At 41.0% G+C, this 12,410-nt stretch overlaps 1 protein-coding gene across 1 annotated transcript in view; it reads right to left on the bottom strand.

Moving 5' to 3' along the window:
* Positions 1-6,390, bottom strand: part of TAFA1 (TAFA chemokine like family member 1) — a 511,847-nt gene extending 505,457 nt beyond the window's left edge. Inside the window, exon 1 of the mRNA XM_047826724.1 lies at positions 6,240-6,390. Within this exon, the coding sequence (XP_047682680.1) occupies positions 6,240-6,357 (118 nt within the window). The 5' untranslated portion in view covers positions 6,358-6,390. The remainder of the gene's footprint in view (positions 1-6,239) is intronic.
* Positions 6,391-12,410: the final 6,020 nt, after the last annotated feature.

Here is a 12,410-nt window from a genome sequence, read left to right as displayed (position 1 = left end):
TTAAGTTTCTTTTAAAAAAGAAATGTATACCCACATTAAAAACAAACCCATAAAACACGTAAGTATAGGAAATAAAAAGTCTAAGTCATTCTAGCCTAACACCAGGTTTAACTAACACTATATAGGGAATGTTTATATACTTTCTGACATTATTTTATGTCTGCGCTAATATTTTTTCCAAAATTGTTTTGAAACTGTATATTTTGTTCCTTCTTTTTTTCACTCAGCAGTACATCATGGGCATTTTTCCTTAACAGTGTATATAAATCCATCTCACCCTTTGCAGTGGCTACATTGAATCCCACTGTTCAGGTGTACAATGACTTACTTTACCCAACTCCTTTTTTTTTTAAATTTTTTTTAATGTTTATTTATTTTTGAGACAGAGCATGAACGGGGGAGGGTCAGAGAGAGAGGGAGACACAGAATCAGAAGCAGGCTCCAGGCTCTGAGCCATCAGCCCAGACCCGACGCGGGGCTCGAACTCACGGAGTATGAGATCATGACCTGAGCTGAAGTCGGACGCTTAACCGACTGAGCCACCCAGGCGCCCTACCAAACTCCTTTTGACGGAGATAAAACTCTCCTCCAACTATTTGCCGTTAAATTAACAAAATCCTAACATTCACTTTTCTAAACCTGTCCAATCGTTTTCTTAGGATAAGCATACCAAAATGGAATTACGTAGGATCTGCACATTTTACACTTTGGGACACACTGCCGAACTGTTTTCAAAAAAATGGTATACCAAGGTATACAATCAAACTTTGAGATTTTCACACAGCTTAAAACTGGAACAGTTTTTCAAAAAGTTCAAGTTGTCATCTCAAATGAACTTTAAGAAATTGACAACTGAACTCTAATGTTCCTTTGGGCCACTCCTAAATATTTGTTTTCAGTGTGGTATAATATTTATTTTCCTTAACTATGAATTGAGGCCATAGGCTCGAGCTCACATAAATAACAATATTCATATAGCACTGTAATAATTCTCCTATAAATTCATGAGATTGACAGGAAATACTTATTTGCATCTCTACTTGGTTTGGATAATTTGAAGTCTTATCAAATGTCCATAGCTGACTCTGAGACAAGGTCAATATCATCAATCAGATGATCAATGGATTATCACTAGCACGAGCTTACACCAAATAACAACCTGTCTGCTCTAATCCTCAGGTCAATTCGCTACACTTAGCAATCCAGTAGTGGTACCAATTCTTAAAAAGCCAACACGCAACCAATGTTGTTCTGACAATTTCTTTTATATTATAATTGTAAAACAATGCTTTATTGTAATGTGCCAGGGTATTCTAATGCATATTCCTTAAGCAACTTTCAGTACAGTAATATTGAATAGTAAGGTAAAAACAAGTATAAGACATACGAGAAAGCTTTTTAATATTTTAACCAAAAACACCACACTTTTAAATGGATGGTGATATTCCCTATGTAATCATTAAGTCATAAACGAATACCTCTAAATACACAGTTTTGCTTAATACAGTTTTAAATAAGGCCAAGTATGAGTTACATAGACAATTCTATTAAGTGTAATCTTTCCATACATCATTTCCATATACACCTGTCAATACAATAGCAGCGACTCAAGAATAAATGATTCATTAGGCACTTAAAACTTCTTGTCTCATGTAATTTATCTTTATAATTTTAAATTACTAAAGAATCCCAAGGATCTTTTCTTACTAAAGTATTTTGAAATGATCCATATTTCATTAAGTTTCAAGAACAACCCCCCCACACACATACCCACACACTCAAAATTAAGTAACCATTAAACTTACTGTCATAATTCATATATCCATAAGGGAGAAAAACTAATTCTAAATTTAGATAGTTACGTCCAGCGAACCATTCATCCTTTCTCACCTGTTACACAATAACTAACGATCACAAAGAGTTGAAGCTGTCTTTTTTAATTACCTGAAACAAGAGAACACCACTTTTGGGTTTTCGTTGTTTAGTCTTCCTTTATAAAATTATGTGTGTGTGTGCGTGTGCGTGTGTCTGCATGTGTGTGTGTGTGTGTGTGTGTGTGTATAAGGGCACAGGTATTCTTCAAGTTATCATGGCAATTTCCGACATCGTTACCAAAATAAAAACTTGGTTTGACCAAATATTAAAATATTGACATTACAAATCTGTTAACATACAGCTCATTTCACACATTTGTGTACTTTTAAAATTCACTTCCATGTGATTGACTATTTTAATCCTCCTTAACTAGTGAGTAAGTGAAAATAAATGGTGTGTTCCTAATACCAGAAATACGGAAAAGAGAAAGTACTTTGGGTCGACAGGGAAATCTATTAAAACCAGCCCGTTTTCCAGTTAACCTACTCTGATTCTGTTTGTGTACTAACCCACTGTACTGAGAAGACAGATCTCAAATTCATGGGCTCGCAAAAAACATTGTCCCGATTTCATGTTTTGACAGCAGAAATTGGCCCAAATCTCCAACCATTTCCCCTACAGGACCCTGGCCGGCTGGTGCCATCCAGGTGCGGCACAGTCTGACAAGGGGAACGTCGCGTCAAATTCCACTCATCTGTCAGTGTAGTGGATTATTTCTTGAGAGACTGAAATTGGCTACTTAGGATGGGAAGACCATCAATCTTCCTGTGTAAGGGATGGCGAAGGGGCTGCCGGTAAGAGGCTGGCAAGAGGGGGACCAGCCGCTCCTAAGCAGGTGAGGAGGCAGCTGTAAAGCCTTCCCTCTCCCCCACTCAGGGCTCTGAGGGAAAGATTTGTCATTTTTCACATTTCCCGGATACTTGGTATGCACGCTGTGTCCGCCTGCTCCTGCTTTATGAAAGAGGCGATTTTTCAAGCTTAGGCAAATGTGGCAAAGCTCAGGGTCTGCCTGGTGTCTCATTTTTTCTCATCATGTCACTTGTTTTAACTGATTTGAGAAAATGAGATTATGTTTTTCCTTTTTGCTCATTTATCCAGCTATTTATTTATTTATTTGCTCATTTAGGGGTGGATTGTCACAGATAACCGGTCCTGATTTCTCTCTTGTTTTCATACACATTTCATTAGTGTCCCTGAAGATTTAAGGCTCACAAAGGGAAACATCACAACTCTCATCACAAAAAGCATATATTTACTCTTAAAATCAAAACAGATTGTATTAAAGGAGATTGTATTTCTGACTGAAAGAATCTAGAATATTGCTATGTCCAAGATCTATCGCTTTAATCTTCGCAGCTATTGTTGAAAACCCAAGAAAGTTGAATAAACCTATTACGTAGAACAATTGGACTTTCACTCTGATATCATTTTAATCTTTCTGCATCGAGAAAGGAGTAGATATAGTTTCTTAATTTCATCAATGAATCCGAAATGGATCTCAAATGTGTAAGCACTTCAGTTGAAATTGGTTTGGGCACTAAAATTTCTTAGGGTATTTGACACACGGATCAACCACGCATTGATGATGATAAGCAATTTCTATCAGTCGACAGTGGAGAAAACAAACACTGAGTTTCATTTTAGTCAGAACTTAATGTTTCTCAGTTTAAGATTATAATATTTTGATAACAAGCCCCCTAAGGATTTACTTACAAGTAGCATGGCCATAACCCCTGACCAAAAAAACCTCATGTATTAACTGATTAACAGAGATAGTCTAAGTGAAAGCGCGCGTTGCAAAGCATACTATATTTCACAACTATACAAACTGAGTGTAACAGACACATGGCAATTGGTGATATAGTCTAGCCAGGTATCAAAGAGCTAAAAAAACAAACAAAAAACATTCACAAGAGTAAAACGAGATTTTTGTCCCAGGTGGAGTATTAGCTGTGTGCACAGCAAAACTTGACTCATTCAGCGTTTCTGACAAGTACCTTTGCAGTCCATTAAGGGGACACGTCAGTAATCGCTGATATTTATGAAGAGCTTCACAGGTTTGCAAAGCACTTCCGCAAAGACGATTTTATTTACGCCCCCCCGTAATACCCCTAAATGGGAAACTGGGCTCAGAGAAGAAAAGTGACTTTCCCAAGGTCATGCCATCTGATGTTAAGTCACAGACAGGAGGACCTGGCCCGAGCTCCACACCAACCAAGGACACCACTGATGGCCTCTGCCGGGGGCCACCTTTCAGAATGGGTTTGCAATTTAAAAGAGTCCAGGAATTAACATAGCTTGGAAGTTTTCACAAATAATGGAAAACCGTTCAGACCTCCTCAAAGAGGCTACCTGGCATGGCCATTCTGTGCTCTGGGAGGCATTACCCCCTCCCTGGGAAACAGGGCAGGGAGGTGACATCAGACCGTCCTGACTTCCACTGGCAGTTATTGGCTGTGCCTTCTCGCACTAGTCACCAGATCCCTCAGAACTTCGGTCTCCTGGGCAACAGGATGGGGGGTGGGGGGAGGCAGCGCTACGTTTGGGGCGGTGGGGTGCAGAACCTACTTGCATGGGGACTAAGACAACGTGACACTGTGCCTGAGACACTCACAACAGTTACGTCTGTTAGGAAGTCTTATTGTTCAGTATTACAATGCATGAAGATTTCCCGCGTTATTTGTAAGGCTGTAACAAGTCAAAGGCATTTTCGCCACAACAGACTGGCGATTAACTGACTAACCTGAAGATTCCAAAACCTACGTTTGTTCTTCCTCCACCTCGGCGCGGAAGCCTGGGGGTGTGGCGGTCCCCGCTCCGGGTTCAGGACCCACGAGGCAGAAATGCGAGCGCGCGGCAGGGGCGGCAGAGCGGTTTCTGTGCCCGCCTGCAGGGGCACCAGCACCCGCTCGCCTTCCCTCCCGGACCCGGGGCGTGAGGAGTGAGGGTGGCTGGGGCCCAGACGCAGCCCGGGGTTCAGGCCGCCCCCAGCCCCTCCCCCCCGCCCCCGCCCCAGCCCCCTCCTCCCACGGTGGCCAGGCTCCTGCGGCTCGCGCGCTCCCCTGCAGCCCGGTGCGGGCGCGCGGGAGGACCCAGGGCTGCACCCTCGCGCGCTCCTTCCTGCCAGCAGCCCGGAATCAGCCGGGGGAGGCAGCAAGCGGCGCCCCGGGAGATGTTGCTGGACGACTGTGCCCAGGAGCCCAGGATTGGTGCCCAGGCCGCTTGCGGAGCCAGGGAAAGGCTAAGGCGTGGACGCTGGACCGCGCAGCTGGAACGAGCCGAACGTTTGGGAGGAGGCCAGGAAGAATTTGGAGAGGGGCTGGAGGGCTGGGAGCGTTTCAGAACTGAGGATCTGGAGCTTGCCGCGCAACTAGTCCCCCCGAGCCCGGACTTGGGGATGAGGGTGGGGGGAGGAGTGGGGGGGGGGGAAACAGGCGCAGGTGGAGGGGGGAGTAAACCAACGCAAAGGCTGAAATTAAACAGAATGTGGAAAGAAATCTTCAGATAACCAGGGAGGGTAAGGACAATCGAGCTGGGGGACAGTAACGAGAAAGGCAAAGAAGAAGAAAAAAAAAAAAAATCCAGACTGAAGAGTGAGGCCATGGAAGGATGAGAAATGTACTTTAAACAGAAAGGCAAAGAAAGAAAAATGCGTCCGGAAATCAAAATTCAACATAGGGGGGAAAATCAGGCTACAGGCAACGTGTTCCTGAAAGTGTCAAGAAAGAGAGAGAAAGAGAAAGAAAAAAAAAAAAAAAAGCCGCCGAACAAACTGGAAGAACAGAAAGTGAAGGGAGAAAGGAAAGGAGACAAATTAAACCAGACAAGAAATAGTAAGTTATTTTTAAATTTCTTTCTCATTGACAAACTACTTCCAAAGTTAATTTTGGCACATACATCCCCCCAAAATTCTGAGCTGCATAGACACCGACATTAGAGTATCTACTCTTAGATAGGCTATCCCAGGAATATATACACATTATTTTATTGGTAGCAAAGATCATGTTTTGCCTCTAAAAAATCCTCAAGTCTTGCAAGTTATCCCACCTTGTGCAGAATATTTTGCTCTTGGCCAAAGTACCCCAAAAAACAATGACTTCTACTTTTTAAGGCGTGAGGAAGAGGGCAGGGAGATCTCAGCGAAGACCTTTTTTTGTTTTGCTTTGTTTTTTTCCTGAGAAATTAATAGAAATACCTCTGAGGCATTTTAGGATCCCCCCCCCCAAGCATCCAGCCAACAATATGTCTTGGAATTCAGAGGCAAGCTGCCCACATCATAGCACTTTCTGTCACTTACATTCCACCATCTGTTAAGGTGACAGCAGCGAGAGTGGAGGCTGCATTGGAGCCAGCTTCCGACTTACCTGGTCTGTGCAGGTGGTGCTGCTGGAAGGTGTGCTGAAGGGTTCCATGGCACAGGAGCACTGCACAAGCACTTATCCACAAATACAGGACCCAGGACATTGCAGAGACCATTGCCATTCTCTAAAGACAACATGAGACAGCAAGGATCACCTCCAGCTTCAAGCCCCCAGCTCAGTCAGTCCCAATGATGAAAGAAGGAGGGGGGGTGGTCTCAGACGTCATGTCCCCTTTGCTACTTTGCTGGCTGGAATTAATAACCCAGCAGAGGTCATGCCATGAAGTGGGACTGACGGAAAGCTCTCTCCAAGAGATCGTGAATTCTTTTTGAAATTCTGCAAAACCCAACTCCAAGGCTTGCCAAAACACAGAAATAAATTCAAGTTTTTGCCTTTGGGTTAGGCAGTTTGCAACATAGTATCCTGACTATACATCCTGTTTTGCGCAATGATCTTTAAACTATAGTTATTCCAGGCAGTGAAAAGCTGCAGACTCCTGTTCCTTCTAACTTCATTGTAAGTCTGACATAAGCCTGAAAGGAAAGAGTGGATTCTTTTTTTTTTTTTTTAATTCTACAGTCATGAATTTTTAATCATTCTGCTGTCTTCTAAACTAAGTAATCATTTCTCAGAGGCATGTTGTAATCTCCTGATAGAACCGGTCTTTCTGGCTGGACTTAGAATCAGAAGGAATTGTCTTCAGCCAAAATGAGTTTCAGATGCCACATCTATGCTTCTATCCTAGAGCGAGCCATAATTTACAATATTGCTTTGCCTTCTAAGATCCCATTGTGGCATGTGTTGTATAGTGTTGATGAATATGCATATACAGGTGGTGTATGTATTTATGGATGAACATGTACCTTTTCTCAGGCGCTGAAACTTTGACAGTCTTATCTGCACCTATAAGGATCTTAGGAGCTACAGAGATTCAACTGTGCTACATATTGTCCAATTTCTCAAACAACACCTTATGCTGCATTTCATATTGCCAAATTAATCAAACTTGAAGCATCGTCCTTACTCAGCCAGTGATATGGAAGCATTTTCTCTACAAGAATCCAGTTAAGTGTATGCTTTTCTGTTAGAGCTCCAGAACCCAGATTGTTCCTTTTTAACATTTTCTACTGTCAAATTACACACTACAAGTATTTCAACTATACATTTAAAATCTGCTAGTGACCTCCCAGTGTGGTTTCTTTATTCACGGAAATTGGCACTCTTTCAAAAACTGTGATGTTCAGAAAGCAGAAAGATACACACACACACACACACACACACACACACACACATATACACACACACACATATATGTATATACAGACATAATAGAAGATAATTTATGGGCTTTAGGAGAGAGATGCAGTCTTTTAAGAAGGGTTTAGGACTATAATAGACAAATGGTGACAACCATAATTAAGTGCAAAGTAGGAAAACATTATTTGCAACAGCATGGTGCCTTTCATGCCTCACTCTGTGATTCAGATGGACCATTCACTTTATAATTACTTTCACTGCCCACTGTTTACTTTTGTAGACAACAGATTTAGCTTCATTGTCTTCAGAACTATCAATATAACATAGATGCAGTCTCTTCAGCAGAGATAAATAGCAACACCCCTTTTGTGAACCTTGAAATGAATGCGTTTGGGGGCCTTTTTCAAATACCCTGCAAATTGTAGAAAGACAAAATAGAGGTGACTGTGGCATGCATTGACTACTTGTGAATTTCAGTTAAAATGCACTAGGAATTCATCTCAACTTTCAAAAAGCCTACCACAATCAAAACTTAACAGTTTTTCAATGACTGTGCTTTCTCTTGCTCATTTATTCACCCACATATATTTTAGCACTTAAAAAGATTACTGTGACTTCACATTTGCAGTATTTTCCTTCTTTTTCCTTTTTTAATTTAACTTTCTTTCATTCTTAGCATCACTTCCAAGGCTCGTGCATTATCACTCTCATGGCTTACTCTCACCAAGAGCTTGTCTCCATGTTAATAAGTGTCTTCCACCAAAATAATGCATCCAGCCTTACATAGTTCTCTAGATATGACTGAACAGGTTACAAATCTGTTTTCTGAATCTTAAATCCTTAAAGAGGCTTCTTACCTGAAAAATCCAGCCAAGAGCAGAGTACTCTATTAGTGTTCATTGGAAAGCTCTAACACTTTCTAAAATCCATCTGTGCACAATTGGAGATTTTTTTTTAAAAAAAAGAGCGTCCCAATAATCTTCTTTATCAGGATTAAAAAATATGTTTTTTCTTCCGATGCTATTTCCACAGTAAAGAAGACATCGGGTGCATTCAGACTGTATTGTCAGAAAAGGAGCCAAGGTTTGAGGGGTGGAAACCTTGTCATTTTCACCTTTAAATCATCTCCTGGCGTCACCTCTGCCTGATGAGACCTTTGAAGGGATGTTGGAATAATGTGCAGTTTCCTGATGAGAGTCAGTTTACAGTTAATGACGGACCATCCCCGGTCCTGTGCATTCAGGGCAGAGTAAGGCAGCAAAATGCAGGAGCAGGGCTGCTATACGGTGCTGTAAGTAGCAGTAGTCTGGTAGTCTGTTTCGATACATCCCTCCTCTGTAAAGTATCACATGTCTTAAAGTGACATTACCCTCTATTACAGCTACAGTGAATTGTAATGCCTGCCCACTAACTCTTCAACAACTCAAGCAGCACTTTAACACTGTATTGCCTGGTATGTTATGTAGAGCTATTACTGATGCCTTTCATTTGCCAAAAGAGTGAAGAGGGAAGGAGAAACAAAAGAAAAGGCATTCTGCTAATATTGATAGTGTTAATGGGGGTTAGACTTGTAACAATAAATGCTAAAGTGAACTGCGAGCCATTTCTTACCTCTTCACGTTCTTTGAACCAGTACGTTAACCAAAAATATTGTTAGGCTTATACAAATTTAAGTCTGTCGATTGTTTTGGCAGCTAAATCTGGGAATATGGTATACTTGGAATACAATATATGCATAAGCCCGATAGAAACCTTCTGAGGTTTTTGAACATGTTTAATAAATAGAAACATGTCATTTTCAGCATCAAAGACTGGGTTATGACAAATAAATATGCTCAAGGCATTTTTTAAAAAATTTCCCTCTCCCTCTAATAACATGCTGGTGTGGGGAGAGAAAACACTCAGAAATTGGATATTTTGTTTCTAGTACTATGCTTTGGACACTCTCTTCTTTGGAAACATAGTGTGATTGTACCTGAACATCAACGGGCACGCAAGTTGACCTAGTTTTCACTTACAGACTGCATGAGCACTGATTCTCAGAAATACTCATTCAGTTATTTCATGAATTGCTTATAAAGCACCTACTATGTGTTAGACACTTGGACAAGGCAGAGAACAAAACCAATGTGGTCGCCACTGTTACAGGTCATACTAATGAGGGAGCATGGGACAAGCTGAGGGCAAAAACAGGCTGGCACCCCCGCCTCCAAGGTGGAACATGTGTGATATTCCTCAGACACTCCTGGCTACCCAAGAACAGAGGAAGGGGGTTTAAGTGCTTGCCATGGTAATGTGGGAAACTACGGCAAATGAAAAACTGAATTCCTTTACTGCCTACAGCCCATTGACAAGTCCTTGACACCAGGAAAGTAACCTCCCTCTAGGAGCTCAGCTGCCTTGATGAGGACACTTTGCTTGGGGCAAAAGGGAATCTTAGCTTAACATTATCCCAACCTCCGGGATCCTGTAAGTCTACTTCCTTTGTCTCAACTACCCCGAGATATGTGATGTCAATCATACTCCAAGCTTATGGCCCCCCGAAATACATCTGAAGGGTCTCATGATTGAGGTTGTATTCAACAGTAATAAATGGCGTTTCCCTAGCAACAGCTAGCCCAAGGTCCTTGAAACCTTGCTTCCAAAATACCTTAGAGACTTAACTCTATCCCTAACTCCCAACCTGAGGGTATATAATCATTTACCCGCCACAACCCCAGAGCAGCTCTTTCTGCCCACGGGTCCTGTCCCTGTGCTTTAATAAAATCACCTTTTTGTACCAAAGACGTCTTCAAGAATTCTGTCTTGGCCGGCGGCCCAGACCACCCACCATCACCCCAAAATTTCATCAGTACTGTTTAGTCTTTCATCTTTTTTTGAAAATCAAAGTGGTTCCCATAATTTTCCTTGTTCACAAACCTTTGGAAATACCGCAGAATACTCTTGCCTTGTGCAGGTGTCATAAAGAAGGGCCAATGCTGCCACCATGCTATTTTGGAAGCCATCCCCTTTTTTCATCTTACAGAGTGAAAGAGTGAGAGGCCCTGCAGACACGGAGCTCTTCCCCACTGGTCTTTCCCATTGCACATTACATATGTAACAACACCAAAGTTCTAGTTAGTAGTGTGTGTTTCATTTCAGTGGTTCATGATTGTTGTGTTGGTGACACCTACAGAAATTTTACACCAATAGTGCAATCTCAAGAAAAAATAATAATGGCAGTGCAGCAGCTAATGTGCATTGAACTTTTGCTATGAGTAGCATTACTCTATATGATGTTGTTTATAAGGTATAACTTAATCCTTTTTACTAACTCCATAGGATAAGTGTTATCATTCTTATCTCCATTTCAAAGATAAGTAACCTGAGGGAGAACAGGGAGACTTAAAAACTTGCTCAGGGTAATATAGCTAGTAAGCCTTAGAGCAGGTATCAAACTCCAGGGATCTGGCTCAAGAACCCATCTCATAAAATATTTCATGGTTAAAACAACACCCCAAAATTAACCATTACATTTTCTTATTTCCTTACCTTTAAGATGGTCTCAAAAAAAGTATTATTCATTCATTCAAGAATTACATATTGAGCACATTCCAGGCTTTTGAAATATAGATGTGTGTAAGGTAGTCTTTATGATTTTTGTTTTGTTTTGTTTTTGCTATGCTAATGCATTCAAATTAAAAGGAGGTTCACATTTACTAATAAAGGCTACCATTTTGAAAAAGTTACCATTATGTTCTTCCTTTCTAGGGATTAAATAAAAGCTAAACATAGTTATCTACAAATTAGTTCAGTTTAATAAGCTTGAAAGACATAGTAATGGATTATGTTCAAGGCACTCAGATAAGCATTGTTAATTTTTCAAAAAAAAGACTGGAAGAAAGACTTGCTCTTTCAAGCTTAAGTGACTTTCAATACATGTATATGATGGAACAAGAATATCAACGTAGTTCCAGTTTTTTCTCCCAAATACCTTGCAGTCCATTGTATTGCAGTCAATGACCATTTGTCCTAATACTATAGGCATCAACAAATATTGGCATTTAAGGCAATTTAGTCCATTATCCCACCTTTTTTGTGATAGCAAAACTATTCTCACACCTTTCAAAGAAGTTGGGTCTTTCTACAGTCTGGCCATAGAAGGACTGTCTGAGTATCCGAACTCCTTTATGGTTGAGTGGGCCATAAAGTTCTGGCCAATGAAGTATCTGCAGAATTGATGGTGTCTTTTTGAGGCTGAAGCATTTATTTGTTGAAGCAGCATCTGCCTTTGCTTCATGAACAGGGACTAGCCACACTCTCAGCCTGGATTCTTGAGTGATCACAGAGCACAGGCCCTCCCCTTTTCCCACCAACCCAAAATGGATATACACAGTGAATAAGAAATGTCTTGTTCTTTAAGCAAGTGAGATTTGAGGGCTATTTGTTACTGCAGCATAACCTAGTCTACTCTGACTGATGAGGACTTTAACTTACATTATTCATGTATTAATTGAATTTTTATGGTCCATACACTGCCCTAAGCTCTGTGGAGACAGCAGTACACACATCAAACCAAGTTCCTGCCTTTTCAGAGCTCCTTGCAATAGAAATCCATTGGAGACTTTAAGTTTTTTTATTATTATTTTTAATCAGAGCAGCGATAAACCCAAAGCACTGATTGTTGCTACTGGAATCCCTTAGGATTCTTGGAAACCAGGAGTTATAGACTGATTGCTCATGTGGCCCATGGCTGTGTCCTACTCAGCCATTTTCTTATGCAGGCACAGTATTTACAAATGGCCAAGGACTACAGCAGCATTTTTTTTAGCCCATCCAGTTTTATTAATTCAAGATACCTATGTAGCTGGGTGTTCAAACCATGATTCAGGCCAAACTCCTAAAGATCTACATTTCAAACATAGTATCTATGTATAC

This window comes from Prionailurus viverrinus, chromosome A2 (assembly GCF_022837055.1).
Source record: "Prionailurus viverrinus isolate Anna chromosome A2, UM_Priviv_1.0, whole genome shotgun sequence".
NCBI classification, from domain to species: domain Eukaryota; kingdom Metazoa; phylum Chordata; class Mammalia; order Carnivora; family Felidae; genus Prionailurus; species Prionailurus viverrinus.
The sequence above is the reverse complement of the archived record's forward strand: the minus strand, read 5'-3'. Positions and strand labels throughout refer to the sequence as shown.